This window comes from Ranitomeya imitator, chromosome 2, assembly GCF_032444005.1.
Source record: "Ranitomeya imitator isolate aRanImi1 chromosome 2, aRanImi1.pri, whole genome shotgun sequence".
NCBI lineage: Eukaryota > Metazoa > Chordata > Amphibia > Anura > Dendrobatidae > Ranitomeya > Ranitomeya imitator.
This window is the reverse complement of record NC_091283.1, coordinates 19,682,174-19,709,986: the sequence shown is the minus strand read 5'-3', so window position 1 is coordinate 19,709,986 and position 27,813 is coordinate 19,682,174. Positions and strand designations below refer to the sequence as shown.

Genomic DNA, 27,813 nt, shown 5'->3' with positions numbered 1-27,813 from the left:
CTCCGTCCAAACACATTACCATACGAGGCTCCGTCCACAAACCTTACCACACGAGGCTCCGTCCACAAACCTTACCACACGCAGCACTTCAACCACTTCAGCCAAGGTAAACGTACATTTAATTGCATAATCACCAGCAGCGTTAACCCCTTCCCGACCTTTGACGCCACGTAGGCGTCATGAAAGTCGGTGCCAATCCGACCCATGACGCCTATGTGGCGTCATGGAAAGATCGCGTCCCTGCAGATCGGGTGAAAGGGTTAACTCCCATTTCACCCGATCTGCAGGGACAGGGGGAGTGGTAGTTTAGCCCAGGGGGGGTGGCTTCACCCCCTCGTGGCTACGATCGCTCTGATTGGCTGTTGAAAGTGAAACTGCCAATCAGAGCGATTTGTAATATTTCACCTATTATGACGGGTGAAATATTACAATCCAGCCATGGCCGATGCTGCAATACCATCGGCCATGGCTGGAAATACTAATGTGCCCCCACCCCACCGATCGCCCCCCCAGCCCCCAGATCTGGCCGGTACACTGCTCCGGCTCCCCTCCATCCAGTGCTCCGCTCCCCCCCCGTGCTCTTGTCCGCTCCCCCCATGCTCCAATCACCCCCCGTGCTCCAATCACCCCCCCTGCACTCCGATCCACCCCCCCCGTGCTCCGTTCCACCCCCCCGTGCTCCGTTCCACGCCCCCGTGCTCCGTTCCACGCCTGCCGCGCTCCGATTCCCCCCCCCCGTGCTCCGATCCCCCCCCGTGGTCCCCCCCCACCCCATCATACTTACCGATCCTGCCGGGGTCCCGTCCGTCTTCTCCCTGGGCGCCGCCATCTTCCAAAATGGCGGGCGCATGCGCAGTGCGCCCGCCGAATCTGCCGGCCGGCAGATTCGTTCCAAAGTGCATTTTGATCACTGAGATAGATTATATCTCAGTGATCAAAATAAAAAAAATAATAAATGACCCCCCCCCTTTGTCACCCCCATAGGTAGGGACAATAAAAAAATAAAGAAATTTTTTTTTTCCACAAATGTTAGAATAGGGTTAGGGGTAGGGGTAGGGGTAGGGCTAGGGTTAGGGTTTCGGTATGTGCACACGTATTCTGGTCCTCTGCGGATTTATCCGCTGCGGATTTGATAAATCCGCAGTGCTAAACCGCTGCGGATTTATGGCGGATTTACCGCGTTTTTTTCTGCGCATTTCACTGCGGTTTTACAATTGAGATTTTCTATTTGAGCAGTTGTAAAACCGCTGCGGAATCCGCACAAAGAAGTGACATGCTGCGGAATGTAAACCGCTGCGTTTCCGTGCAGTTTTTCTGCAGCATGGGCACAGCGATTTTTGTTTCCCATAGGTTTACATTGAACTGTAAACTCATGGGAAACTGCTGCGGATCTGCAGCGTTTTCCGCAGTGTGCACATACCTTTAGAATTAGGCTATGTGCACACGGTGCGGATTTGGCTGCGGATTGGCCGCTGCGGATTCGCAGCAGTGTTCCATCAGGTTTACAGTACCATGTAAACATATGAAAAACCAAATCCGCTGTGCCCATGGTGCAGAAAATACCGCGCGGAAACGCTGCATTGTATTTTCCGCAGCATGTCAATTCTTTGTGCGGATTCCGCGGCGTTTTACACCTGTTCCTCAATTGGAATCCGCAGGTGAAATCCACACAAAAAACACTGGAAATCCGCGGAAAATCCGCAGGTAAAACGCAGTGCCTTTTACCCGCGGATTTTTCAAAAATGGTGCGGAAATATCTCACACGAATCCGCAACGTGGGCACATAGCCTTAGGGTTAGGGTTGGAATTCGGGTTGTGGTTAGGGTTGTGTTGGGGTTAGGGTTGTGGTTAGGGTTGTGATTAGGGTTACGGCTACAGTTGGGATAAGGGTTAGGGGTGTGTTGGGGTTAGTGTTGGAGGTAGAATTGAGGGGTTTCCACTGTTTAGGCACATCAGGGGTCTCCAAACGCAACATGGCGCCACCATTGATTCCAGCCAATCTCGTATTCAAAAAGTCAAATGGTGCTCCCTCACTTCCGAGCCCCGACGTGTGCCCAAACAGTGGTTTACCCCCACATATGGGGTATCAGTGTACTCAGGATAAACTGCGCAACAATTACTGGGGTCCAATTTCTCCTGTTACCCTTGTGAAAATAAAAAAATGCTTGCTAAAACATCATTTTTGAGGAAAGAAAAATTATTTTTTATTTTCACGGCTCTGCGTTGTAATTGTCTGTGAAGCACTTGGAGGTTCAAAGTGCTCACCACATATCTAGATAAGTTCCTTGGGGGGTCTAGTTTCTAAAATGGGGTCACTTGTGGGGGATTTCTACTGTTTAGGCACACCAGGGGCTCTGCAAACGCAATGTGACGCCCGCAGACCATTCCATCAAAGTCTGCATTTCAAAAGTCACTACTTCCCTTCCGAGCCCCGACGTGTGCCCAAACAGTGGTTTACCCCCACATATGGGGTATCACCGTACTCAGGAGAAACTGGACAACAAATATTGGGGTCCAATTTCTCCTGTAACCCTTGGGAAAATAAAAAATTCTGGGCTAAATAATCATTTTTGAGGAAAGAAAACGTATTTATTATTTTCACGGCTCTGCATTATAAACTTCTATGAAGCACTTGGGGGTTCAAAGTGCTCACCACACATCTAGATAAGTTCCTTTCGGGGTCTAGTTTCCAAAATGGGGTCACTTGTGGGGGGTTTTTACTGCTTAGGCACATCAGGGGCTCTGCAAACGCAACGTGACGCCCGCAGAGCATTCCATCAAAGTCTGCATTTCAAAACGTCACTACTTCACTTCCGAGCCCCGGCATGTGCCCAAACAGTGATTTACCCCCACATATGGGGTATCAGCATACTCAGGAGAAACTGGACAACAACTTTTGGGGTCAAATTTCTCCTGTTACCCTTGGGAAAATAAAAAATTGCAGGCTAAAAGATCATTTTTGAGAAAATAATTTTTTTTATTTATTTTCATGGCTCTGCGTTATAAACTTCTGTGAAGCACTTGGGGGTTCAAAGTCCTCACCACACATCTAGATTAGTTCCTTTGGGGGTCTAGTTTCCAAAATGGGGTCATTTCTGGGGGATCTCCAATGTTTAGGCACACAGGGGCTCTCCAAACGTGACATGGTGTCCGCTAATGATTGGAGCTAATTTTCCATTTAAAAAGCCAAATGGCGTGCCATCCCTTCCGAGCCCTGCCGTGCGCCCAAACAGTGGTTTACCCCCACATATGGGGTATCAGCGTACTCAGGACAAACTGGACAACAACATTTGTGGTCCAATTTCTCCTATTATCCTTGGCAAAATAGGAAATTCCAGGCTAAAAAATCATTTTTGAAGAAAGAAAAATTATTTTTTATTTTCATGGCTCTGCGTTATAAACTTCTGTGAAGCACCTGGGGGTTTAAAGTGCTCAATATGCATCTAGATAAGTTCCTTGGGGGGTCTAGTTTCCAAAATGGGGTCACTTGTGGGGGAGCTCCAATGTTTAGGCACACAGGGGCTCTCCAAACGCGACATGGTGTCCGCTAACAATTGGAGCTAATTTTCCATTCAAAAAGTCAAATAGCGCGCCTTCCCTTCCGAGCCCTGCCGAGTGCCCAAACAGTGGTTTACCCCCACATATGAGGTATCAGCGTACTCAGGAGAAATTGCCCAACAAATTTTATGATCCATTTTATCCTATTGCCCATGTGAAAATGAAAAAATTGAGGCGAAAAGAATTTTTTTGTGAAAAAAAGTACTTTTTCATTTTTACAGATCAATTTGTGATGCACCTGAGGGTTTAAAGTGCTCACTAGGCATCTAAATAAGTTCCTTGGGGGGTCTAGTTTCCAAAATGGGGTCACTTGTGGGGGAGCGCCAATGTTTAGGCACACAGGAGCTATCCAAACGCGACATGGTGTCCGCTAACGATGGAAATAATTTTTCATTCAAAAAGTCAAATGGCGCTCCTTCCCTTCCGAGCCTTGCCGTGCGCCTAAACAGTGGTTTACCCCCACATGTGAGGTATTGGTGTACTCAGGAGAAATTGCCCAACACATTTTAGGATCTATTTTAGCCTGTTGCCCATGTGAAAATGAAATAATTGAGGCTAAAAGAATTTTTTTGTGAAAAAAAAAGTACTTTTTCATTTTTACGGATCAATTTGTGAAGCACCTGGGGGTTCAAAGTGCTCACTATGCATCTAGATAAGTTACTTGGGGCGTCTAGTTTCCAAAATGGGGTCACTTGTGGGGGAGCTCCAATTTTTAGGCACACGGGGGCTCTCTAAACATGACATGGTGTCCGCTAAAGAGTGGAGCCAATTTTTGATTCAAAAAGTCAAATGGCGCTCCTTCCCTTCCAAGCCCTGCCGTGCGCCCAAACAGTGGTTTACCCCCACATATGAGGTATCAGCGTACTCAGGACAAATTGGACAACAACTTTCGTGGTTCAGTTTCTCCTTTTACCATTGGGAAAATAAAAAAATTGTTGCTAAAAGATAATTTTTGTGACTAAAAAGTTAAATGTTCATTTTTTCCTTCCATGTTGCTTCTGCTGCTGTGAAGCACCTGAAGGGTTAATAAACTTCTTGAATGTGGTTTTGAGTACCTTGAGGGGTGCAGTTTTTAGAATGGTGTCACTTTGGGGTATTTTCAGCCATATAGGCCCCTCAAACTGACTTCAAATGTGAGGTGGTCCCTAAAAAAAATGGTTTTGTAAATTTCGTTATAAAAATGAGAAATCGCTGGTCAAATTTTAACCCTTATAACTTCCTAACAAAAAAAAATTTTGTTTCCAAAATTGTGCTGATGTAAAGTAAACATGTGGAAAATGTTATTTATTAACTATTTTGTGTCACATATCTCTCTGGTTTAACAGAATAAAAATTCAAAATGTGAAAATTGCAAAATTTTCAAAATTTTCGCCAAATTTCCGTTTTTATCACAAATAAACGCAGAATTTATTGACCTAAATTTACCACTAACATGAAGCCCAATATGTCACGGAAAAACAATCTCAGAACCGCTAGGATCCGTTGAAGCGTTCCTGAGTTATTACCTCATAAAGGGACACTGGTCAGAATTGCAAAAAACGGCCAGGTCATTAAGGTCAAAATAGGCTGGGTCATGAAGGGGTTAATTAGATATCAATGAGTGTGCCAAGCTGGCTGGAAACAGCTAGTAATAGTAATAAGAGTCATTCATATGACAGCTTTGGATGTTACTGTAAAATGGGAAATAATGTAATAGTGGAATTGTAAATGCAGCTCTGGATGTGACTGGAATGTAAGAAGAGTTGTCAGCAGATTTCTGAATACAGCTTTGAATGTAACTGGAGTATTGATCTGAATTGTGATTACAGCTCTGGATATGTCAGGAACATAGGTCAAAAGTGGAAGAAAATGTAACCACTTTCTAATATACAGCACTGTGCAAAAAGTTTTAGACAAGTGTGAAAAAAATGCTACAGAGACAGAAACGATATACATTGAAGTGAGAATAGATTATTTCTATCAAATAATATAGAAAGTGAATAAAGACGGGAGAAATGTAATTCACATCAGTATCTGGTGACCGCCCATCGCCTCCATCATCAGTATCTGGTGACCGCCCGTCACCTCCATCATCAGTATCTGGTGACCGCCCGTCACCTCCATCATCAGTATCTGGTGACCGCCCATCGCCTCCATCATCAGTATCTGGTGACCGCCCATCGCCTCCATCATCAGTATCTGGTGACCGCCCGTCACCTCCATCATCAGTATCTGGAGACCGCCCGTCACCTCCATCATCAGTATCTGGTGACCGCCCGTCACCTCCATCATCAGTATCTGGTGACCGCCCTTCACCTCCATCATCAGGATCTGGTGACCGCCCATCACCTCCATCATCAGTATCTGGTGACCGCCTGTCGCCTCCATCATCAGTATCTGGTGACCGTCCATCACCTCCATCATCAGTATCTGGTGACCGCCCGTCACCTCCATCATCAGTATCTGGTGACCGCCCATCGCCTCCATCATCAGTATCTGGTGACCGCCTGTCACCTCCATCATCAGTATCTGGTGACCGCCCATCACCTCCATCATCAGTATCTGGTGACCGTGTGTCACCTCCATCATCAGTATCTGGTGACCGCCCATCACCTCCATCAGTATCTGGTGACCGCCCATCACCTCTATCATCAGTATCTGGTGACCGTGTGTCACCTCCATCATCAGTATCTGGTGACCGCCCATCGCCTCCATCATCAGTATCTGGTGACCGCCCATCACCTCCATCATCAGTATCTGGTGACCGCCCATCACCTCCATCATCAGTATCTGGTGACCGTGTGTCACCTCCATCATCAGTATCTGGTGACCGCCCATCACCTCCATCATCAGTATCTGGTGACCGCCCATCGCCTCCATCATCAGTATCTGGTGACCGTGTGTCACCTCCATCATCAGTATCTGGTGACCGCCCATCACCTCCATCATCAGTATCTGGTGACCGCCCATCGCCTCCATCATCAGTATCTGGTGACCGTGTGTCACCTCCATCATCAGTATCTGGTGACCGCCCATCACCTCCATCATCAGTATCTGGTGACCGCCCATCGCCTCCATCATCAGTATCTGGTGACCGTGTGTCACCTCCATCATCAGTATCTGGTGACCGCCCATCACCTCCATCATCAGTATCTGGTGACCGTGTGTCACCTCCATCATCAGTATCTGGTGACCGTGTGTCACCTCCATCATCAGTATCTGGTGACCACCTGTCACCTCCATCATCCGTGTCATCAACGGAGGTCTCCAAATACTGATGATGCAGGCGACTGGCTGTCAGCAGATACTGATGATGGAGGTGATGGGCGGTCACCAGATAATGATGATGGAGGTGATGGGCGGTCACCAGATACTGATGATGGAGTTGATGGGCGGTCACCAGATACTGATGATGGAGGCGACTGGCGGTCAGCAGATACTGATGATGGAGGTGATGGGCGGTCACCAGATAATGATGATGGAGGTGATGGGCGGTCACCAGATACTGATGATGGAGTTGATGGGCGGTCACCAGATACTGATGATGGAGGTGATGGGCGGTCACCAGATACTGATGATGGAGGAGACGGGCGGTCACCAGATACTGATGATGGAGGAGGAGATGGGCGGTCACCAGATACTGATGATGGAGGAGACGGGCGGTCACCAGATACTGATGATGGAGGAGATGAGCGGTCACCAGATACTGATGATGGAGGAGATGAGCGGTCACCAGATACTGATGATGGAGGAGACGGGCGGTCACCAGATACTGATGATGGAGGTGATGGGCGGTCACCAGATTCTGATGATGGAGGTGACGAGCGGTCACCAGATACTGATGATGGAGGAGGAGATGGGCGGTCACCAGATACTGATGATGGAGGAGGAGATGGGCGGTCACCAGATACTGATGATGGAGGAGACGGGCGGTCACCAGATACTGATGATGGAGGTGATGGGCGGTTACCAGATACTGATGATGGAGGTGACGAGCAGTCACCAGATACTGATGATGGAGGTGATGGGCGGTCACCAGATACTGATGATGGAGGTGATGAGCGGTCACCAGATACTGATGATGGAGGTGACGAGCGGTCACCAGATACTGATGATGGAGGAGACGGGCGGTCACCAGATACTGATGATGGAGGTGACGGGCGGTCACCAGATACTGATGATGGAGGGGATGGGCGGTCACCAGATACTGATGATGGAGGTGACGAGCGGTCACCAGATACTGATGATGGAGGAGGAGATGGGCGGTCACCAGATACTGATGATGGAGGAGGAGATGGGCGGTCACCAGATACTGATGATGGAGGAGACGGGCGGTCACCAGATACTGATGATGGAGGTGATGGGCGGTCACCAGATACTGATGATGGAGGTGACGAGCGGTCACCAGATACTGATGATGGAGGTGATGGGCGGTCACCAGATACTGATGAAGGAGGTGACGAGCGGTCACCAGATACTGATGATGGAGGTGATGAGCGGTCACCAGATACTGATGATGGAGGTGACGAGCGGTCACCAGATACTGATGATGGAGGAGACGGGCGGTCACCAGATACTGATGATGGAGGAGACGGGCGGTCACCAGATACTGATGATGGAGGTGATGGGCGGTCACCAGATACTGATGATGGAGGTGACGAGCGGTCACCAGATACTGATGATGGAGGTGATGGGCGGTCACCAGATACTGATGATGGAGGTGACGGGCGGTCACCAGATACTGATGATGGAGGTGACGGGCGGTCACCAGATACTGATGATGGAGGTGACGGTTCAGTCCGGCAGCAGCCCCCATGCACTCGGGTTTTGGATGATGGGGTGATACTTTGTTTCTTTTGCCGGTGATGTGATATAACGCGACTGATCGGAGGAGGGCGGTGAATGATCGGCGTCTGCCTGAAATCTGCTTCTCCGGGATTAATGTCACCAGTAGATTGAACCTTTCTTCCTCTTCCTCCTTTTTTTGTCTCTTAGGATTAGACCTGCCGTTCATGGTGATGCCCCACCCCCTTCTTCCAGTCAGCTTACCGCCTGCATCCGTTGCCATGGCAATGAATCAAATGAATCACCTTAATACTATCGCCAACATGGCCGCAGCTGCTCAGATGCACAGTCCTCTGTCCAGACTGGGGGCCTCCGTTATCAAGGTAAGAACAATGGCGGCTCGGGGGTCCGGGGCAGACGCTGGCGGCAGAGCAGGGTCCTCCTGGCCTCACAGTCTGTTACATTGTATCACCGCGATTCCTGGCATTCCGGCTCTTATCTCCGCGCTGTGCGTCAGTGGCCTCCTCATGAAGAAGCGTCCTGCAGCTGCGAGGAGACCCCCCGCTGTGGACCCCAGGCGGATGCTCCACAGACCCCGCTGTGCAGCACAGGGTTAACCCCAATGGTGTTCTTTTTGGCATTAAGAAAGGTGTATTTAACCCTTTAGCTGCTGTAGAAAATGCCAAGAAAACCCTCGACAATGCCATTCAGCCTCAGAGCATCAATATGGCTGCTGGTTCTGGAGCCACGCACCACCTGCCACCATGTTACCTGCCACCATATCACCTGCCGCCATACCACCTGCCGCCGTATCACCTGCCGCCATGTTACCTGCCGCCATGTCACCTGCTGCCATGTCACCTGCCGCCATGTCACCTGCCGCTGTATCACCTGCCGCCATGTCACCTGCTGCCGTACCACCTGCCGCCGTATCACCTGCCACCATGTTACCTGCCACCATATCACCTGCCGCCATGTTACCTGCCACCATATCACCTGCTGCTGTATCACCTGCCGCCGTATCACCTGCCGCCGTATCACCTGCCGCCGTATCACCTGCCGCCATGTTACCTGCCGCCATGTCACCTGCTGCCATGTCACCTGCCGCCATATCACCTGCCGCTGTATCACCTGCCGCCATGTCACCTGCTGCCGTACCACCTGCCGCCGTATCACCTGCCACCATGTTACCTGCCGCCATATCACCTGCCGCCATACCACCTGCCGCCGTATCACCTGCCGCCATGTTACCTGCCGCCATGTCACCTGCTGCCATGTTACCTGCCGCCATGTCACCTGCTGCCATGTCACCTGCCGCCATGTCACCTGCCGCTGTATCACCTGCCGCCATGTCACCTGCTGCCGTACCACCTGCCGCCGTATCACCTGCCGCCATGTTACCTGCCACCATATCACCTGCCGCCATGTTACCTGCCACCATATCACCTGCTGCCGTATCACCTGCCGCCGTATCACCTGCCGCCGTACCACCTGCCGCCATGTCACCTGCCGCCGTACCACCTGCCGCCGAATCGCGTGCCACCGTATCACCTGCCGCCGTATCACCTGCCGTCATATCACCTGCCGCCGTATCACCTGCCGCCATGTCACCTGCCGCCGTATCGCCTGCCGCCATATCACTTGCCGCCATGTCACTTGCCGCCATGTCACTTGCCGCCATGTCACCTGCCGCCATATCACCTGCCGCCGTATCACCTGCCGCCGTATCACCTGCCGCAGTATCACCTGCCGCAGTATCACCTGCCGCCATGTCACCTGCCGCTGTATCACCTGCCGCCATGTCACCTGCTGCCGTACCACCTGCCGCCGTATCACCTGCCGCCATGTTACCTGCCACCATATCACCTGCCGCCATGTTACCTGCCACCATATCACCTGCTGCCGTATCACCTGCCGCCGTATCACCTGCCGCCGTACCACCTGCCGCCATGTCACCTGCCGCCGTACCACCTGCCGCCGAATCGCGTGCCACCGTATCACCTGCCGCCGTATCACCTGCCGTCATATCACCTGCCGCCGTATCACCTGCCGCCATGTCACCTGCCGCCGTATCGCCTGCCGCCATATCACTTGCCGCCATGTCACTTGCCGCCATGTCACTTGCCGCCATGTCACCTGCCGCCATATCACCTGCCGCCGTATCACCTGCCGCCGTATCACCTGCCGCAGTATCACCTGCCGCAGTATCACCTGCCGCCATGTCACCTGCCGCCGTACCACCTGCCGCCGAATCGCGTGCCGCCGTATCACCTGCCGCCGTATCACCTGCCGCCATATCACCTGCCGCCGTTTCACCTGCCGCCGTATCACCTGCCGCCATGTCACCTGCCGCCGTATCGCCTGCCGCCATATCACTTGCCGCCATGTCACTTGCCGCCATGTCACCTGCCGCCGTATCACCTGCCGCCGTATCACCTGCCGCCATGTCACCTGCCGCCGTATCACCTGCCGCCATATCACCTGCCGCCGTATCACCTGCCGCCGTATCACCTGCCGCCGTGTCACCTGCCGCCGTATCATCTGCCACAGTATCACCTGCTGCCATGTCGCCTGCCGCCGTATCGCCTGCCGTGTCACCTGCCGCCGTGTCACCTGCCGCCATGTCACCTGCCGCCATATCGCCTGCCGAGTAACCCTGCAGAAGTCTGAGAAAGCGGAGAGGAAATAGGCCACATAGGATTAGTAGACATCATGGTGGGGCGTCCTCCTAAAGGGGCGCAGTCCTCCCCTGCACTGGCCGACTGTAGTGGTCGGCTAATAAAGAGAAGCAGAGGTCCCCTTTAATAGTCACCTGTCTCCCCGGCTTTCCCAGGAGCAGATACATAATAACACAGCGATAAACAACAGTAACTGCTGCAATAATGCCAGAAGGAAAAACTCCAATAACCAGAGAAACCGGAGCGGAAAACATTCACAGTCTACAATATATATATATATCATCATCAGGAACGTCTAATAGTAAGTGTCCTGTCACCGGCCACTGAAATAACACCACTGCCCCCACAATACTGACGGGGGTCTCGTGGATAAACCTCAGTCAGAGGTATGCTACACTAATGTAATGTATGTACACAGTGACTGCACCAGCAGAATAGTGAGTGCAGCTCTGGAGTATAATACAGGATGTAACTCAGGATCAGTAATGTAATGTATGTACACAGTGACTGCACCAGCAGAATAGTGAGTGCAGCTCTGGGGTATAATACAGGAGGTAACTCAGGATCAGTAATGTAATGTATGTACACAGTGACTGCACCAGCAGAATAGTGAGTGCAGCTCTGGGGTATAATACAGGATGTAACTCAGGATCAGTAATGTAATGTATGTACACAGTGACTGCACCAGCCAGCAGAATAGTGAGTGCAGCTCTGGAGTATAATACAGGATGTAACTCAGGATCAGTAATGTAATGTATGTACACAGTGACTGCACCAGCAGAATAGTGAGTGCAGCTCTGGAGTATAATACAGGAGGTAACTCAGGATCAGTAATGTAATGTATGTACACAGTGACTGCACCAGCAGAATAGTGAGTGCAGCTCTGGGGTATAATACAGGATGTAACTCAGGATCAGTAATGTATGTACACAGTGACTCCACCAGCAGAATAGTGAGTGCAGCTCTGAATGTGATATTTATGTAGATAGTTTGTGTTTAGTAGATGCCATTGGTAGAGATCTAGCACAGTGTCTAGATCATGTGAAGTCATTATTCCCTCTACTCCTCCTTGGTCAGGCCTCATCTGGAATACTGGGTCCAGTTTTAGGCACATTTTAAAAAAGACATCAACAAACTGGAGCAAGTTCAGAGAAGAGCGACCAGGATGAGCGAACTGCAAACTATGTCCTACGAGGAACGGTTGTAGGGTCTGGGAATGTTTAGCTGCAAAAAAAGAAGGCGAAGAGGAGACTTAATAGCTGTTTACAAATATCTGAAGGGCCGTCACAGTGTAGCGGGATCATTATTATCATTTGCACATGGAAACACGAGAAGCAATGGGATGAAACTGAAAGGGAGAAGATACAGATTAGATATTAGAAAAAACTTTGACAGTGCGGATGATCAATGAGTGGAACAGGCGGCCACGAGAGGTGGTGAGTTCTCCTTCAATGGAAGTCTTCACAGGCTGGACAGACATCTGTCTGTGATGGTTTAGTGACTCCTGTATTGAGCCGGGGGTCCCTTATAACTCTGACATCCTAGGACCCTGTGATGACCGCGGCGGTCTCCTTTACAGCACAGTTCTCCTGCCGTCTCGGCTGTTTCTCGCTCAGACGTTCGCTCTCTTCGGCTCTTCTTTGTAATCCGTTACATCCGGCTGCATCGACGGTGAAACCTTTTTGTGCTTCTCTCATAACCGATTATCTTTGCTACGTTTTCCGTCCGAACATCTGGAAATGAATGTTTTGATAGAGAATGGTGACAGTGATCCGGGATCCTGAGATCCGGCGCAGTTCACACTGTGCAAACATCAGTCCGTCAGGAGGCCGCCAATCATACGGCTACTTACTGGATGTGACGGCCGCCATGGTGTTAACTCCCTCACTGCTGGCTGGTTATAAGCTGATAATGTTTGATGGATTCAGCCGGAGAATCTGCAGTGACGTTTCTTCCTAATTCTGCTCGGAAACCAAATGATCGATATAGTGAAGATCCGCGAGCGTGCAAACCTGCAATCAGCGGCAGAACTCTCCGGGTCAGATTGTCAATCCCTCCTGTAAACATGGCCTTGGGGTCTCTTCACACCTCGTGCTTCCCGCCAAAATAACCTCCTCCAGCGGATCAGAACGGCAATACCCCTATAAAGTGCGATAAATCTTGGGGTCTCCGCCTGGAGGAGACTGGTGTGAACTCGTCAGTATGAAGCCTCGCGGTTAATTAGCGCATTTATATAAAGCGACGCTGCGGCTGGAAGTGGCGCATTGTCTTTGTGATATTGATACTGACAGCGCAGAGGAAAAGCCGGAATTAAATCTGCCACGCGGAGACGGAGAAAAGACGGAAGATCCAGCTCTTCTGTAAACGAATCTGATGAAATGTCACCGACTCCTCCCGGAGCTGCGCTCACAGTAACGCTTCACTGGAGTATTACAGCTCAACCAAAAAAGTGTCAGCGATCGCCCCGATATCCCATCCTCAGATGGATCAGACTGGCCCTTTAATGTGTGTGAGGTTTTAAGGTGACAGAATTCCCCATAGCCGGGAATCCTCACCTGGAATATTACACCTTTAATCAAATCTTAAAATTCACCTTACAGAAAGGTCAGGTCCAGCCTGTTCTGGACTTAGTAAAAGCTAAACAACCAGAGCTGCATTCACAATTCTGCTTTCCCAATATGGAGTAAGCTCCACTCGCACTCAACTTGTGAATGGGACTTTAGTTATTAATGGTTTAGAAAATGGAATTGTGAATGCTGCTCTGGATGTGACTGGAGACTACTCCACACTGTGATAGCAGAACTGTGAATGCAGCTCTATTCTATTAATATCGTCTACTAAATATACACCTGGAACTACACAATTCTATGTTATCTGTATCTTTCATTCCAGTGATATCCAGAGCTGCATTCACAATTCTGCTACCACAGTATGCCTAGAGGATATCTAGTCACACACAAATTTGTGAAATCAGTTCGAGATATTAATGGCTAATAAATTGATCAAATAGAATAGTGAATGCTGCTCTGGGTATGACTTAAGGATACTTGTACTAGGAGAATTGTGATTGCAGCTATTTTTTTATTAATCTCTTCTATTGCAATTACACTCAGCTGCTTTCAGAATTCTATGTCATCTGTATCTTTTTGTGTTCCAGTCTCATCCAGAGCTGCATTCATAATTCTGCTATTACAATGTGGAGTGTCCTCCAGTCACATCCAGAGCTGCATTTAGTTTTCTGGCTGCTAGTTATCTGTTGCCCTTTTGATGGAAGACCGACCCGTGCAGGATTCATACACCAGGGATTTTTGTCTGTACTTGTTTGTGGTAGAATACCCTGAAGATGATACTTTGTGGACTGGCGCATGCGCACTTTCACGCGAGTTTTCTGTCTGGGTCTTTTCTAAGCTTTTAATTGATTCAGATAAAATCAGTGTAAAAACCTCAATATGAACATAGTGTAATAATGAAGGATGTGGCGCTTCTATCTGTACATTGTAAGCGCCACATCATGGCTGTGCGTATAGGGGCTGCAGTCAATCTCTAGGAGCCCTAGGGGCTGCAGTCAATCTCTAGGAGCCCTCTGGACAATGAAGTTATTAATTACAAGTTATATTTGTGGGAAAAGTTTCCATATATAATATTATCCACAATTTGTGCACTATAATGTCAGGTTTACATTATAAAGAGTCATTTCAGGTGACCATGTACAACTATTTTGGACATAAGGTGACTTGTATCCTGCAGTTTCACCAGTTTTCCTTCTGCAGCCTCTACAGACATGAGTGATCCCTGCTCCCCTGCCTCTAGCACAAGTTCAGAAGCAGCAGCAGCATAGAGGGCATTATATAGCAGTACTGAGCAGTGTAGCTGTAAATCCAGCTCTGTAGCAAAATAATACTTACTAGAAACCAGCAGCATGGAGGACGGTATACTTCAGTACTGAGCAGTGTAGCTGTAAATCCAGCTCTGATGTGAGATAATACTCTTACTAGAAACCATCAGCTGCCTGGAGTACAGTATGCAGCAGGACTGAGAAGTGTAGCTGTACGTTCATCTTTTTGACAAGATAATACACTTACTAGAAACCAACAGCAGCATAGAGGAAAATATGCAGCACAACTTAGCAGTGTTACTGTCACGGGTTTATCGCGACAGAGAGGAGCCAGAAGACCGCAGCGTATGCTTTCTCCTACTCCTGCACAGATTAGAAGCACTTCACGTTCATATTAAACGGTGCAGGTTTCTTTTGGCAGTGCAGGGGTTAACCTGGTCAGTTGAGAGCTCCTGGAGCATTAAGGCTCTCGGATGTGCACTGTTAGCCATTCCCATCACCTATATAATTTGAGTCTTGGCTAGCACTCATTGTCAGAGATAGCTTATGCTGCATGGCTGGAGGTGGTTGTTAGTAGTTATCGGAGAAGGCTTTTGGTGGATTTAAATGTGACAGTTGCTAGGTTTTGAGTGTGATAATTCCCTTTCTTCTACTTTGGTTTAACCCTATCATCCACTCCTCGGCGCATTCCTCTGTTATATGTGCGAGTATATTTGTATGATTGGTATTTTCCTTTATCCCTGTACATATTACCTTGTTTGTCTGGTTTGTGTATTACGGTACACTACTACTCCCCTCTTCCCTTGGTGGGGGAAGGGTGCAGACTGAGGGCGGATTCAGAAGCTAAGGCAAGGTACATGGCCCTGGCATCTTCACCATCAGAAGTAACCTGGGGAACAGGACGAGCTAGATAGCCCTTAGTGTTAGGGAGAAGGAAGGAACCCCTGGTCCTGGGACACCCGTCAACAGTCGTGCCAGTTACTGTGAATCTAGCAACAGGGTGCGTTTAAAGATTAAAAATCAGCAGTACTTGGCAGTGTAGCTGTGAACCTAGCAATAGGGTTAGATAAACTTACAGTAGTTTGGAAAGCAGCACCAACACTTTCAGTGTCTGCACGTCTGCTTTTTTCCTCCATCTCCCCGCCATAAACTTGACCTGTAGCTGTAATCCGACCCCTCAGTGAGCTGGCAAGATGGATTTTAGTAGTTTTTCCTAGTGAAGGATGAGTTCAGGAGGAAGGTGTGTGTGGAGAAGAAGTGGCTCCTAGGTGGAGAAAGAAGCGGATTTCTTTGATAAGATACATTTCAAAGCTTCTTATATTATTAATTAATGTAAAGTTTAGTGAAATGACAGCGGCCATTAAGTGTTTCTCTGTGAATTGGAGGGATTTCCGGCTGCCTACGTTGTGTCCTCGTCTCCCCTTCATCCTCACATCTCCTCCGTGCCACACTTCCACCGTCCTGTGCCCAAGTGTTTAGTATCCGCCATTAAACCTCATAAAAACATTTTTCTTATGAAATCATAACTCTGTTACATTGTTCCAATATCGGCCCTAAAAAGCCGATTGGCCGCGGGGTCCGCGGAGATTCTGGCAGCGGCAGCAAGTATAAAGTAAATGGAGTGAGACGGAACAGTAAAAAAATCCAAAATGGCAAATAAAACCGGCGCGAAAATGCCGGGAATCTTCCGATCTTGTGCCTCTTATCACTTTCAGGCTGTAACGCCGCTCATTGAGGAGATGGGAGATGGTTAACCCCTTGTTGGCTAAATGGCGACAAATTAGCGCTTTTGTTCTCGTTTGTAATAAAATGGATGAACTCGCAGTGAATCGGTGACTGGCGGAGACGGCAGAGTAGTCGCCTAATGAAGCGCGGCAGATTGCGGCTAACTAGCTGAATAGATGGCTGCTGATTGCCGGCCTGAAAGACGCCGCTGCTCGCCGGGAGATTACCGGGAAACAGACCTGCTATGACGGCGAAAGCAAAGCGCCATGTGAACAGGTGGAAGGGGTGACTCTGCCCAAAGCCTGAGGTGCAGCAGAAATATCCAAGATGTTCGGAGGTGGCTTGTATCCAAGACGGACACGACCCGGACCGCCACTGCGGGAAATGTGCGAATCCGAAAATATGCGTCTCATTAATGTCCGTAATCGCCAAGAGCGCAACAAAGTTACTGCTGTCTGATGAGTCACATCGATGGTGTCCAGCACCTGCAGAAGGGAGACGAGCGGCCAGGGAGACGGGAGCAGCGACTGATATCGTCCGGATCACCATCATAATATAATCACACTACAACCCCCAACATCTCCCGATCAACAGACACAACCGCAACACAACTCTAATACTAAATACAATCACACTACAACCCCCAATATCTCCCAACCAACAGACACAACCTCAGCACAACTCTAATACTAAATACAATCGCACTACAACCCCCAACATCTCCCGACCAACAGACACAAACGCAACACATCTCTACAATACTACATACAATCACACTACAACCCCCAACATCTCCCGACCAACAGACACAAACGCAACACAACTCTATAATACTAAATACAATCGCACCATAACCCCCAACATCTCCCGACCAACAGACACAACCGCAACACAACTCTATAATACTAAATACAATCGCACTACAACCCCCAACATCTCCCGACCAACAGACACAAACGCAACACATCTCTACAATACTACATACAATCACACTACAACCCCCAACATCTCCCGACCAACAGACACAAACGCAACACAACTCTATAATACTAAATACAATCGCACCATAACCCCCAACATCTCCCGACCAACAGACACAACCGCAACACAACTCTATAATACTAAATACAATCGCACTACAACCCCCAATATCTCCCGACCAACAGACACAACCGCAGCACAACTCTAATACTAAATACAATCGCACTACAACCCCCAACATCTCCCGACCAACAGACACAAACGCAACACATCTCTACAATACTACATACAATCACACTACAACCCCCAACATCTCCCGACCAACAGACACAAACGCAACACAACTCTAATACTAAATACAATCACACTACAACCCCCAACATCTCCCAACCAACAGACACAACCGCAACACAACTCTATAATACTAAATACAATCGCACCATAACCCCCAACATCTCCCGACCAACAGACACAACCGCAACACAACTCTATAATACTAAATACAATCGCACCATAACCCCCAACATCTCCCGACCAACAGACACAACCGCAACACAACTCTATAATACTAAATACAATCGCACCATAACCCCCAACATCTCCCGACCAACAGACACAACCGCAACACAACTCTATAATACTAAATACAATCGCACTACAACCCCCAACATCTCCCGACCAACAGACACAACCGCAACACAACTCTATAATACTAAATACAATCGCACTACAACCCCCAATATCTCCCGACCAACAGACACAACCGCAGCACAACTCTAATACTAAATACAATCGCACTACAACCCCCAACATCTCCCGACCAACAGACACAACCGCAACACAACTCTATAATACTAAATACAATTACACCATAACCCCCAACATCTCCCGACCAACAGACACAACCGCAACACAACTCTATAATACTAAATACAATCGCACTACAACCCCCAATATCTCCCGACCAACAGACACAACCGCAACACAACTCTATAATACTAAACACAATCACACTACAACCCCCAACATCTCCTGACCAACAGACACAACCGCAACACAACTCTACAATACTACATACAATCACACTACAACCCCCAACATCTCCCGACCAACACACCACCGCAATGCAACTCTATAATACTAAATACAATTACACTACAACCCCCAACATCTCCCGACCAACAGACACAACCGCAATACAACTCTATAATACTAAACACAATCACACTACAACCCCCAACATCTCCTGACCAACAGACACAACCGCAACACAACTCTACAATACTACATACAATCACACTACAACCCCCAACATCTCCCGACCAAGACACAACCGCAACACAACTCTATAATATTAAATACAATCACACTACAACCCCCAACATCTCCTGACCAACACACAACCGCAACACAACTCTAATACTAAATACAATCACACTACAACCCCCAACATCTCCTGACCAACACACAACCGCAACACAACTCTAATACTAAACACAATCGCACTACAACCCCCAACATCTCCCGACCAACAGACACAAACGCAACACAACTCTAATACTAAATACAATCGCACTACAACTACAAGAATCTGGAATTGCTTGCCTGAGGAGGTGGTGATGGCGAACTCAGTCGAGGGGTTCAAGAGAGGCCTGGATGTCTTCCTGGAGCAGAACAATATTGTATCATACAATTATTAGGTTCTGTAGAAGGACGTAGATCTGGGTATTTATTATGATGGAATATAGGCTGAACTGGATGGACAAATGTCTTTTTTCGGCCTTACTAACTATGTTACTATGTTACTATGTTACAACCCCCAACATCTCCCGACCAACCGACACAACCGCAACACAACTCTATAATATTAAATACAATCGCACTACAACCCCCAATATCTCCCGACCAACAGACACAACCGCAACACAACTCTAATACTAAATACAATCGCACTACAACCCCCAGCATCTCCCAACCAACAGACACAACCGCAACACAACTCTAATACTAAATACAATCGCACTACAACCCCCAATATCTCCCGACCAACAGACACAACCGCAACACAACTCTATAATACTACATACAATTACACTACAACCCCCAACATGGCCCGACCAACACACCACCGCAATACAACTCTATAATACTAAATACAATTACACTACAACCCCCAACATCTCCTGACCAACAGACACAACCGCAACACAACTCTACAATACTACATACAATCACACTACAACCCCCAACATCTCCCGACCAACACACCACCGCAATACAACTCTATAATATTAAATACAATCACACTACAACCCCCAACATCTCCCGACCAACAGATACAACCACAATACAACTCTATAATACTAAACACAATCACACTACAACCCCCAACATCTCCCGACCAACAGACACAACCGCAACACAACTCTATAATATTAAATACAATCGCACTACAACCCCCAACATCTCCCAACCAACAGACACAACCGCAATACAACTCTATAATATTAAATACAATCACACTACAACCCCCAACATCTCCTGACCAACAGATACAACCGCAACACAACTCTATAATACTAAATACAATTACACTACAACCCCCAACATCTCCCGACCGACACACAACTGCAATACAACTCTATAATACTTAATACAATCGCACTACAACCCCCAACATCTCCCGACCAACAGACACAACCACAATACAACTCTAATACTAAATACAATCACACTACAACCCCCAACATCTCCCGACCAACACACAACCGCAACACAACTCTATAATATTAAATACAATCACACTACAACCCCCAACATCTCCCGACCAACAGACACAACCGCAATACAACTCTATAATACTAAATACAATCACACTACAACCCCCAACATCTCCCGACCAACACACCACCGCAATACAACTCTATAATACTAAACACAATCGCACTACAACCCCCAACATCTCCCGACCAACACACAACCGCAACACAACTCTATAATACTAAATACAATCACACTACAACCTCCAACATCTTCCACCCAACAGACACAACCGCAATACAACTCTAATACTAAATACAATCACACTACAACCCCCAACATCTCCCGACCAACACACAACCGCAACACAACTCTATAATACTAAATACAATCACACTACAACCTCCAACATCTTCCACCCAACAGACACAACCGCAACACAACTCTATAATACTAAATACAATCGCACTACAACCCCCAACATCTCCCGACCAACAGACACAACCGCAACACAACTCTACAATACTACATACAATCACACTACAACCTCCAACATCTTCCACCCAACAGACACAACCGCAATACAACTCTAATACTAAATACAATCACACTACAACCCCCAACATCTCCCGACCGACAGACAACCGCAACACAACTCTATAATACTAAATACAATCACACTACAACCCCCAACATCTCCCGACCAACAGACACAACCGCAATACAACTCTAATACTAAATACAATCACACTACAACCCCCAACATCTCCCGACCGACAGACAACCGCAATACAACTCTAATACTAAATACAATCGCACTACAACCCCCAACATCTTCCGTTGGGCTCCTTGCTGTGTTGTTCGTCATTCATTGGATTTTTCATGGCTACTTTGCCACCATTCGTTTTCTGCAGAATTCGGAGAGAAACATTTGGGGGAAACCTCCTGCCGTACACTGTCACCGTCAGGAAATCCAGGGTGCGAAATGGACAATGGAGACGAGGGGAGACTGGCGCCTCTGTGCTCTCTAGAAATTCCCAAATATCCCCAATAAATGACCCCCCCTTGTCATCTTTGTCACGTGGTAAACCTGCCGGGGGCTGTGGTGGATACACCTGTACCTGGCGGGCTGCAGGGATCCTCCTACATGATCTATACACACCGTTATTTGTGCCTCTTCCTGCAGGAGCGGATCCAGGACAGCCCCTCGCCCGCCCCGTCCATAGAGGATAGCCAGCGGCCCGGCAGCCATGCCTCCTCACACCAGAGCAGCAGCATCTCCAGCTCGCCCTCCCAGCTGGACAACATAGCTGACCGTGTCAGTGAGTAACTACCGCACTCCTTATGTCTCCCCGTACCCCAATGTCTCAGCCCTTCCTCCCCGGCCCCTCCATCTCCCCCTTATAATGCTCGTTCCTCCTTTGTCTTTCTCATTGTAATGGGAACCTGTCGCCACATAATAACCTATTATAGAAGTCAGGATTTTGTGGTACATGAAGTTTTTGCAACATTTTTTTTTAAATCATATCATGTTATAAATTAAAAAAGATGAGTAACCTTCCAGTTTTCACACCAGTCCCTGGGGTTATTTTAGACTCATAACTCAAGTCCTTTCAGGAAGAGTTTTCAGCAGACTCCTTATCATCACAGGCAGATTCCACTGACAGGTAACAACTCTATATACAGTAGACAACACGGGATTCACAATAGGTGATGTCACAGCTCACCTCCTCCTCCTGTACAATGACTGATAACACCTTTATATACAGTAGATAACACAGGATCCACCATTCACAATAGGTGATGTCACAGCTCACCTCCTCCTCCTGTACAATGACTGATAACACCTTTATATACAGTAGATAACACAAGATCCACCATTCACAATAGGTGATGTCACAGCTCACCTCCTCCTGTACAATGACTGATAACACCTCTATATACAGTAGATAACACAGGATCCACCATTCACAATAGATGATGTCACAGCTCACCTCCTCCTCCTGTACAATGACTGATAACACCTCTATATACAGTAGATAACACAGGATCCACCATCCACAATAGGTGATGTCACAGCTCACCTCCTCCTCTTCCTGTACAATGACTGATAACACCTCTATATACAGTAGATAACACAGGATCCACCATCCACAATACGTGATGTCACAGCTCACCTCCTCCTCCTGTACAATGACTGATAACACCTCTATATACAGTAGATAACACAGGATCCACCATTCACAATAGGTGATGTCACAGCTCTCCTCCTCCTCCTGTACAATGACTGATAACACCTCTATATACAGTAGATAACACAGGATCCACCATTCACAATAGGTGATGTCACAGCTCACCTCCTCCTCCTGTACAATGACTGATAACACCTCTATATACAGTAGATAACACAGGATCCACCATTCACAATAGGTGATGTCACAGCTCTCCTCCTCCTCCTGTACAATGACTGATAACACCTCTATATACAGTAGATAACACAGGATCCACCATTCACAATAGATGATATCACAGCTCACCTCCTCCTGTACAATGACTGATAACACCTCTATATACTGTAGATAACACAGGTTCCACCATTCACAATAGGTGATGTCACAGCTCACCTCCTCCTCCTGTACAATGACTGATAACACCTCTATATACAGTAGATAACACAGGATCCACCATTCACAATAGGTGATATCACAGCTCACCTCCTCCTCCTGTACAATGACTGATAACACCTCTGTATACAGTAGATAACACAGGATCCACCATTCACAATAGGTGATGTCACAGCTCACCTCCTCCTCCTCCTGTATAATGACTAATAACACCTCTATATACAGTAGATAACACAAGATCCACCATTCACAATAGGTGATGTCACAGCTCACCTCCTCCTGTACAATGACTGATAACACCTCTATATACAGTAGATAACACAGGATCCACCATTCACAATAGGTGATGTCACAGCTCTCCTCCTCCTCCTGCACAATGACTGATAACACCTCTATATACAGTAGATAACACAGGATCCACCATTCACAATTGATGATATCACAGCTCGCCTCCTCCTGTACATTGACTGATAACACCTCTATATACTGTAGATAACACAGGTTCCACCATTCACAATAGGTGATGTCACAGCTCACCTCCTCCTCCTGTACAATGACTGATAACACCTCTATATACAGTAGATAACACAGGATCCACCATTCACAATATATGTCACAGCTCACCTCCTCTCCCTCCTGTACAATGTCCTCCCCATCTCATCCATTTCTTGTTGCCCCCTCCTCCATGCTGATCTTGTACTTTGCTGGTAGAATTTGCTCCCCTTTGTGATTGCCATCTCCATCTTTCCTTCGCCACCTTCTTCCCCTCTCTGGATCCTCCTCTGTGTTTTCTTATGAGACGCACATGTTTCCCTTATTAACCTTTCGTAACGTTCTCTGCAGCCATATTACCCCGAGATGGAGACCTCACTGATCACGAGACTGGACCCAGTATAAAGAAGTTGATGAAAGAGAAAGGTAAGAGACCCCCGGGCACCAACTCTGTGTTACCATCTACCCCTGAATATATAAAATATCCCATGGCCGCGCAGGTGTCGTCCCACCACAGTACAGGCGTCATCCCACTGCAGAGCGGGCGTCATTCCACCACAGAACGGGTGTCATCCCACCACAGTACAGGCGTCATCCCACCACAGAACGGGTGTCATCCCACCACAGAACAGGTCTCATCCCACCACAGAACGGGCGTCATCCCACCACAGAACATGTCTCATCCCACCACAGAACGGGTGTCATCCCACCACAGAACGGGCGTCATCCCATCACAGAACGGGCATCATCCACCACAGAACAGGTCTCATCCCACCAGAACAGGTCTCATCCCACCACAGAACAGGTCTCATTTTTCCACTGAACAGGCGTCATCCCACTATATATCGGGTGTCATCCCACCACAGAACAGGTCTCATCCCACCACAGAACAGGTCTCATCCCACCACAGAACAGGTCTCATCCCAACACAGAACAGGTCTCGTCCCACCACAGAACGGGCGTCATCCCACCACAGAACGGGTGTCATCCCACCACAGAACGGGCGTCATCCACCACAGAACAGGTCTCATCCCACCACAGAACAGGTCTCATACCACCAGAACAGGTCTCATCCCACCACAGAACAGGTCTCATCCCACCAGAACAGGTCTCATCCCACCACAGAACGGGCGTCATCCCACCACAGAACATGTCTCATCCCAACACAGAACAGGTCTAATTTCTCCACTGAAAAGGCGTCATCCCACTATATATCGGGTCTCATCCCACCACAGAACAGGTCTCATCCCACCAGAGAGCAGGTCTCTTCCCACCACAACACGGGCTTCATCCCACCACAGAATAGGTGTTATCCAACCACAACACGGGCTTCATCCCACCACAGAACAGGTCTCATCCCACCACAGAACAGGTCTCATCCCACCACAGAACAGGCATCAGCCCTCTATATATTGGGCGTCATCCCACCACCGCGCAGGTCTCTTCCCACCATCGTGCAGGTCTCATCCCAGCACAGAACAGGCATCAGCCCACTATATATCGGACGTCATCCCACCATCGTGCAGGTCTCATCCCACCACAGAACAGGTGTCATCCCACCGCCGCGCAGGTCTTGTCGCTCCACTTGCTGATCATGTTGGATGATTACACCGATACAACCATCGTTCGTCATCTGTGCACACAACGCTTGCTGCACTACATGGGAATAATCACCTACAATTTCCTGTTAAACGTTATGCAAATAACAACAACCTGAGAAAAAAGTGACATTCGCCGACAAGCACGAGAGCGGTGTACCTGATCGGCCGGATTAGTCTCACGCTGATGATGATGGGATTGAAGCGCAGCGTTACTTCCTAGTAGACTTTTCCATTTCTCTTCTCGATCACTGTTTGCCCATAGTGAGTATAAACCGTGGTGGTACATGGTTACGTGGTGCCGAGCACACAAGCTGAGCGAATACAGTGTGGCACATTGTATCCCACTGATCCATTGTAACAAGCTCCTCAGCTCTGTGCTCCTGACGGGCTTTTATTGGCTCCATTGATACCCTGATATAGCGCTTGGTAGAGGGCACGGTGTGTGTGAACCTAGCCTGAAAATCATGGGAGACAGGAGCTCGGTGTATTGGAACGTTGCAGGATGTTGTAGCCTTTGGGCCCTTTACTGATCGGCCCCGGGAGCTGATCGGCTGCTTCTTCCCTTTTACACTGCGGTAATGGACATGTCTTATGTTATTTCCCGTGATCCGTGCGGTGCGCAGTCTGCACATACATCTAAGCTACAGCAGCGCTAAAAAGAAGCCTGCTGTCACATGACTGCGGGCGTCTGACAACTCGTACCTGTGCAGGGGTTCAGCCGCAGGGTAAAAGGTTGTCGAGTAGATAATCGCCATCAATGGCCGCACTGTAGAAACCAAACTGCAGCCATTAGAGTCAGTGCACACATTAAGTATTTGGTGCAGAAATTTCTGCACCATTTCTGCATCTGACTGGAAAAACGCTGCGTAAAATAGGCGAGTTTTTGTCACTTTTTTAATGCAGATTTTTCCCCACTCATGATTGCGAAACAAAAATGCTGAAATAATCGACATAATATAGATTTAGATGTGCACCAAATCTGCAAGTGACAAAGAAGCATCATGTGTACAGGTCCAGTCCTCAAACTGCGGGAGGAACAGAAGAGCCTTTATAATCAGTGATGCAGCGGAGTTCCAATGAATGACCCCCATCAGTAATGCAGCGAGGCTCCTATGAATGACCCCCATCAGTAATGTAGCGGAGTTCCAATGAATGACCCCCATCAGTAATGTAGCGGAGTTCCAATGAATGACCCCCATCAGTAATGCAGCCGGGCTCCTATGAATGACCCCATCAGTAATGCAGCGAGGCTCCAATGAATGACCCCCATCAGTAATGTAGCGGGGCTGCTACGAATGACCCCCATCAGTAATGTAACAGGGGTCATATGAATGACCCCCATCAGTAATGCAGCGAGGCTCTTATGATGACCCCCATCAGTAATGTAGAGGGGGTCCTATGAATGACCCCCATCAGTAATGTAGCGGGGCTCCTATGAATGACCCCCATCAGTAATGCAGCGAGGCTCCTATGAATGACCCCCATCAGTAATGTAGCGAGGCTCCTATGAATGACCCCCATCAGTAATGCAGCGAGGGTCCTATGAATGACCCCCATCAGTAATGTAGCGGGGCTCCTATGAATGACCCCATCAGTAATGTAGCGAGGCTCCTATGAATGACCCCCATCAGTAATGCAGCGAGGGTCCTATGAATGACCCCCATCAGTAATGTAGCGGGGCTCCTATGAATGACCCCATCAGTAATGTAGCGGGGCTCCTATGAATGACCCCCATCAATAATGCAGCGAGGCTCCTATGAATGACCCCATCAGTAATGTAGCGGGGCTCCTATGAATGACCCCCATCAGTAATGTAACAGGGGTCATATGAATGACCCCCATCAGTAATGCAGCGAGGCTCTTATGATGACCCCCATCAGTAATGTAGAGGGGGGTCCTATGAATGACCCCCATCAGTAATGTAGCGGGGCTCCTATGAATGACCCCCATCAGTAATGTAGAGGGGGTCCTATGAATGACCCCCATCAGTAATGCAGCGGGGCTCCTATGAATGACCCCCATCAGTAATGCAGCGGGGCTCCTATGAATGACCCCCATCAGTAATGCAGCGGGGCTCCTATGAATGACCCCCATCAGTAATGCAGCGAGGCTCCTATGAATGACCCCCATCAGTAATGTAGCGAGGCTCCTATGAATGACCCTCATCAGTAATGTAGCGAGGCTCCTATGAATGACCCCCATCAGTAATGTAGCGAGGCTCCTATGAATGACCCCCATCAGTAATGCAGCGAGGCTCTTATGATGACCCCCATCAGTAATGTAGAGGGGGTCCTATGAATGACCCCCATCAGTAATGTAGCGGGGCTCCTATGAATGACCCCCATCAGTAATGTAGCGGGGCTCCTATGAATGACCCCCATCAGTAATGCAGCGGGGCTCCTATGAATGACCCCCATCAGTAATGCAGCGAGGCTCCTATGAATGACCCCATCAGTAATGTAGCGGGGCTCCTATGAATGACCCCCATCAGTAATGTAGCGGGGCTCCTATGAATGACCCCCATCAGTAATGCAGCGAGGCTCCTATGAATGACCCCCATCAGTAATGTAGCAGGGCTCCTATGAATGACCCCCCCATCAGTAATGTAGCCGGACTCCTATGAATGACCCCATCAGTAATGTAGCGGGGCTCCTATGAATGACCCCCATCAGTAATGTAGCAGGGCTCCTATGAATGACCCCCATCAGTAATGTAGCGAGGCTCCTATGAATGACCCCCATCAGTAATGCAGCGGGGCTCCTATGAATGACCCCCATCAGTAATGTAGCGAGGCT

The 27,813-nt window shown here is 48.3% G+C and overlaps 1 protein-coding gene and 1 long non-coding RNA gene across 5 annotated transcripts in view; one reads left to right on the top strand and one right to left on the bottom strand.

Moving 5' to 3' along the window:
- Positions 1-27,813, bottom strand: part of LOC138661428 (uncharacterized) — a 239,302-nt gene that overhangs the window by 61,675 nt on the left and 149,814 nt on the right. The gene's annotated exons all lie outside the window — the stretch shown is intronic.
- DACH2 (dachshund family transcription factor 2) overlaps positions 1-27,813 on the top strand; it is a 446,534-nt gene that overhangs the window by 317,289 nt on the left and 101,432 nt on the right. For all 3 annotated transcript variants that reach the window (XM_069746105.1, XM_069746107.1, XM_069746106.1), the window contains 3 exons: positions 8,533-8,705; positions 21,488-21,623; positions 23,769-23,843. In XM_069746105.1, coding sequence (XP_069602206.1) covers positions 8,533-8,705; positions 21,488-21,623; positions 23,769-23,843 — 384 coding nt within the window. The remainder of the gene's footprint in view (positions 1-8,532; positions 8,706-21,487; positions 21,624-23,768; positions 23,844-27,813) is intronic.